The sequence below is a fragment of the Neopelma chrysocephalum genome, unplaced genomic scaffold (assembly GCF_003984885.1).
Source record: "Neopelma chrysocephalum unplaced genomic scaffold, ASM398488v2 Primary Assembly neopelma1_184088, whole genome shotgun sequence".
NCBI lineage: Eukaryota > Metazoa > Chordata > Aves > Passeriformes > Pipridae > Neopelma > Neopelma chrysocephalum.
In genome coordinates, this window is record NW_020938373.1 from 1,517 (window position 1) to 6,340 (window position 4,824).

A 4,824-nucleotide genomic window follows, 5' to 3' on the forward strand; every position below is an offset into this window, starting at 1 on the left:
TTTGTGTCCGAGGTGGTGATTGGGTGGGGCGAGATGAGGGTGAACGTGAAGGAATGTGATTGGTTGGGTGGGTGGAACGGGGAGGGGGGCGCGACTTTTGACTCCCCCCACAGGGACCCGAAATATCCCGAAATACCCCCAAAACACCCCTAAAGGGACTCCAAAAAAAACCCCAAAATGCCCCCACAGGGGCCCAAAAATACCCATCACAGGGACCCAAAATATCCCTAAAGGGACCCCAAAATACCCGAGAGACCTCAAAAATACCCCCAAAATATCCTGAAATACCCCAAATGGACCCCAAAATACTACCCAAAGGGCCCAAAAATATCCCAAAGGGACCCCAAAATATTCACCCAAATATCCCAAAATCCCCCCCCCAAGGGAATCCCAAAACACCCCAAAGAGACCCCAAAATACCCCCAAATAGGGACCCCAAAATCTCCCCCCATTTCCAGAGCAGAGAGACCGGGGGGGGCTTTTCCATCCTTTATTTGGGAAGGGGGAGGTTAAGGCAGCGGTGGAGGCTGAACCCCCAAATCCCACAGTATTCCCTCAAATCCTGAGGGGTCCCTCCAGCTCCTCCCCCCAAATCCCATCCCACTCCCCCCAAATCCTGGGAGTCCCAAATCCAAGACCCCAAATCCCAGGAGGCCTCCCCAGGACCCCCAAATCCAACCCCCTCCCTCCCCAAATCCCGGGGTGGTTCCCCCCAGAACCCCCTAAATCCAGAGAGTCCCAAACCCGGGACCCCAAATCCCGGGGGATTCCCCAGGATGCCCAAATTCCCCCCAAATCCGGGGTGGGGGAGACACAGAACAAACAATAAATAACAGGGAATTTGAGGAGGGAATTTTGGGCCCCCCCCAAACCCTTCCAAGGCAAAGGGGGGGTCTTGAGACCCCCCAAAATCCTGATAAAGTGCCACTTTTTTTTTTTTTGCTGAACCCCCATTTTTTGGGAGGGGGCCCCAAATTCCTGGTGGGAAAGAAGGAGATCCAGCCTCCCCCATCCCGAAAAATGACCCTCCCCTAAAATTGGGGTTGGGAATAAGGCCAGAATTCCATAAATCCATAAATCACGCCCATAAATCCACGTCCTTCTCCCAAAAATCCTCGTCCCCACAGTCTCATTCACAGTGTTTGGAATTTGGGGGGAAAACATCTGGAATTTTTCGAGGGGGAGGATCCCCCCTCCTCGGTGCTGCTCCGTTTCCACATCCCGGAATTTCCTCATCCTGCCAGGAAAACGGGAATCCGGAGTCCATGTGTCCCCCTCAGGGGTGTTTCCCCCCTCTCCATGGAATTTTTTGGGTTCTTTCCTCAATCCATGGAATTTTTAGGGTGTCTCCACCTCTCCCTGGAATTTTTTGGGGTGTTCTCTCAATCCATGGAATTTTTTTGGGGGTGTTTTCCCCCATCCAGGGCATTTTTTGGGGTGTTCTTCCCCAGTCCATGGAATTTGTTGAGTGTCTTTCCCCTCATCCATGAATTTTTTTTTATGTCCTTCCCCTTCCATGGAATTTTCAGGGGTGTCCTTCCACCCCCCATTTTTTTGGGTGGGGTCTTCCCCAATCCATGGAGTTTTGGGGGTTGTTTTCTCCCCAGTCCATGGAATTCTGGGGGGTCTCAGCAGAGGTTGAAGACAGAGGGGGCCTGAGCCCGGTATTTTTCCTGGAAGTTCCTGAGGATTGGGATGAGGTTGTGGAAGGAGGGGCGGAAAGAAGCTTCTGCTTCCCAGCAGTTCTTCATCAGCCGGTAAATCTGGGGGAAAACAGGGGTGGAAAACAGGGAAATACCCTGGAAAAGGACCCCCAATTCTCCCCTCCCTCCTCTTCCCCGCAGGAATGTGAAGCCCTTCCCAATTTCCCTCTTCCCTTCCCACTTTTCTCTTTTCCCTCTCCCCTCTTTTCCTCTTTCCCACTTTTCCTCCTTCCTGTTTTTCTCCTTTCCCCTTTCCTTCCCCATTTTTCTCTTCCCTATTTTTCCCTCTCTCCTCTCTCACTCTTCCCCTTCCCTCTCCATTCCCTCTTTCCCTCCCCCCTTCCCTCCCTTTCCCACCTCACACGGACAATCCTTTGGGATCGGGAGCCTCTTCCCTCTCTCCAGGAGCTCAATCAGCCTCAGCACCGTCATCTGCCCTTGGGTGGCTCCGATCAGCTCCAGGAATTTCTGCCAGGGAAAAAAAACCTGAAATCCCACCTCGGCCACCAAGATCCTTGGAGACCCCAATCCCGGGGACCCCTGACCTTGGGAATCCCCAAACCTTGAGTATCCCAACCTCAGGAACCCCCACCTTGGACACACCAAACCTTGAGGATCCCAACCTTGGAGACCCCAATCCTGGGGACCCCCCAACCTTGGAGACCCCAAACTTTGAGTATCCCACCCTTGGGAATCCCCAGAAATCCCGGACACACCAAACCTCGAGTATCCCAACCTTAGCAACACCCAAAAACCTTGGGAACCCACCTCGGACACACCAAACCTTGACCATCCCAACCCTGGAGACCCCAATCCCGGTGACCCCCCAAACTTGGAGACCCCAAACCCGGAGCCTCCCCCCCCCTCCATGAGCCGGATTTCCCGGGAATTCCCCGTCCCTCACCACGGGGGGGCTGTTCCCGGGGTCGCAGCGGGTCAGGAGCTCGTAGAGGGTCACCCCAAAGGACCAAACGTCGGACGAGTAGTAGAACTTGGACTCCTTGAGACACTCCGGGGCGTACCTGGAACAGCGGGAATTCCAGAGCCTCCGGAACGCCCCCGGGATCATTCCCAGCCCGTCCCAGCCCCTGGATCTCACCAGAACACGGGGCTGTCCCCGTCCTCCCGCACCCGGTAGTACTCGTGGCCCTCGGGGACGGCCTTGGCCAGCCCGAAGTCCCCGATCTTCACCACGTGCTCGTTCTCCAGCAGAACGTTCCTGGCCGCCAAATCCCGGTGGATGTAGTGCAGGGAATGCAGGTAGGACATGCCCTGGGGGGGAAAAGGGTTAGAACCAGTTTTGGGGGGGTTAGAACCAGCTCTGGGGGGATTTAGGGGCATTTCTGGGAGGGTTTGGAGCCATTTGAGGGGGTTCAGAACCAGTTTGGGGGGGTCAGAACCAGTTTTGGGGTGTTTTGAGACATTTTTAGGGGTGTTCAGAGATACTAGAACCAGTTTTGGGGGGATTTAGGGGCATTTCTGGGAGGGTCTGGAGTCATTTGGGGGGATCAGAACCAGTTTGGGAGGGGTCAGAACCAGTTTTGGGTTGTTTCAAGACATTTTGGGGGGGTTCAGAGATATTTTGAGAAGGTTAGAACCAGTTTTGGGAGGGATTTAGAACCCCCGTTTTTTTGGGGATTGCCCCCATTTTTTGGGGGATCACCCCCATTTTTGGGATGGCCCAGCCTCAGTTTTTGGGAACCAGCCCCGTTTTTGGGATTCCCACCCTCATTTCCTTGGGAATCACCCCCGTTTTTGGGATGGCCCAGCCCCAGTTTTTGGGAAGCAGCCCTAGTTTTTGGGAAGCAGCCCCGGTTTTTGGGATTCCCACCTCGCAGATCTGGCGGGCGAAGAGCAGGATGTGGGAGAGGCTCAGGGGGTGCTTGGGAAGGAATTCCCGGAGGCTCCCGAGGGGGACGTATTCCATGATCAGCTGCACCACCTTGTCCCCTGGAACAGAGCAGTGGGACCCTCGTGGGGAGAGCAGGACCCCAAATTCCCACCAGGACAACAATTCCCAGCCAAAAACCACCGGGAACTGGGGTTTTTAACCTTCCCGCAGATCCGATCCCGGAAAATTCCCGCCTGGAATTCTCACCCTGCTCGCTGCAGCAGCCCTTGTACTTGACGATGTTCTCGTGGTAGAGGGTCTTGAGGATCTGGATTTCCCTCTTCCAGCTGCTCAGGAGCTCGGGGCTGCTCCCGGATTTCAGGGATTTCACGGCCACCATCTCCCCGGTGCCGTCGTTGGTGGGGTCGTAGCAGTAGAGCCCCACCTTCCCAAAGTGCCCCTGGAGCGGGGAGAGGAGGGAATTCGGGATTTGGGAAGGGAAGAGGGGAGGTTTGAAGGGGGTCCCTGTGCCTGGAGGGGTCGGGGAAGGTGGGAGATGGAGGGGGGGGGGATTCGGAGGGAAAGGAGGGTGAGGGGTGGAATTAGGGACTGGAGGGTGGAATCAGGGATTAAAGAGTGGAATTAGGGATTGAAGGTCGGAATCGGGTGTTAACAAGAGGGCAGTCAGGGATTGCACAATGGAATTTTGGATCCAGGCAGGGAAATCCGCAGGGAAAAGAGACTGAAGCGTGGAATTGTGGATCCAGACAGGGAAAGAAGGTCCAGAATTCCCGGTGGGAATCTCAGGGCGCCACTGACCTCCCCCAGCTCCCGGATTTTCTTCAGGTACCGCTTCTGGAAGATGGTGGGATCCGACACCGGGAAGTCGGGATTCACCGACGTCACGTCCATGAGGTCTGGGAGGAAACGACGAATTTATCTTTTTTTCCCTTTATTTCCCCCTTTTTTTGCCCTCTTTTTCTTTTCCCTCTTTTCCCACACTTTTCTTTCCCCCTTTCCCTTTTTTTTACCTCCTCTCTTCCCTTTTCCTCCCCTTTTCCCCTTTCCCTCTCTCCCACCTCCCCCTCGCCCCGTCCAGAACCCGTATCCACCTTTTCCCAGGCAATCCCACCCCTCTTTTCCCAGGCAATCTCCCCTTCCTTTCCCGGGCAATCCCAACTCCCTTTTCCCAGGCGATCCCACCCCCCTTTTCCCAGGCAATTCCCCCCCCCCTTTTCCAGGCAATCCCCCCCCTTTTCCCAGGCAATTCCCCTCCCTTTCCCAGACAAT

The 4,824-nt window shown here is 55.2% G+C and overlaps 1 protein-coding gene across 1 annotated transcript; it reads right to left on the reverse strand.

Moving 5' to 3' along the window:
* Positions 1 to 928: 928 nt before the first annotated feature.
* Positions 929 to 4,460, reverse strand: LOC113962637 (non-receptor tyrosine-protein kinase TYK2-like). Its single transcript, XM_027673390.1, has 7 exons — positions 4,354 to 4,460; positions 3,802 to 3,994; positions 3,535 to 3,653; positions 2,803 to 2,975; positions 2,608 to 2,725; positions 2,061 to 2,171; positions 929 to 1,763 (listed from the first exon to the last, which is right to left on the reverse strand). The coding sequence occupies exons 1-7, from the start codon at positions 4,444 to 4,446 to the stop codon at positions 1,629 to 1,631; spliced, it is 942 nt and encodes a 313-aa protein (XP_027529191.1). The 5' UTR covers positions 4,447 to 4,460; the 3' UTR covers positions 929 to 1,628.
* Positions 4,461 to 4,824: the final 364 nt, after the last annotated feature.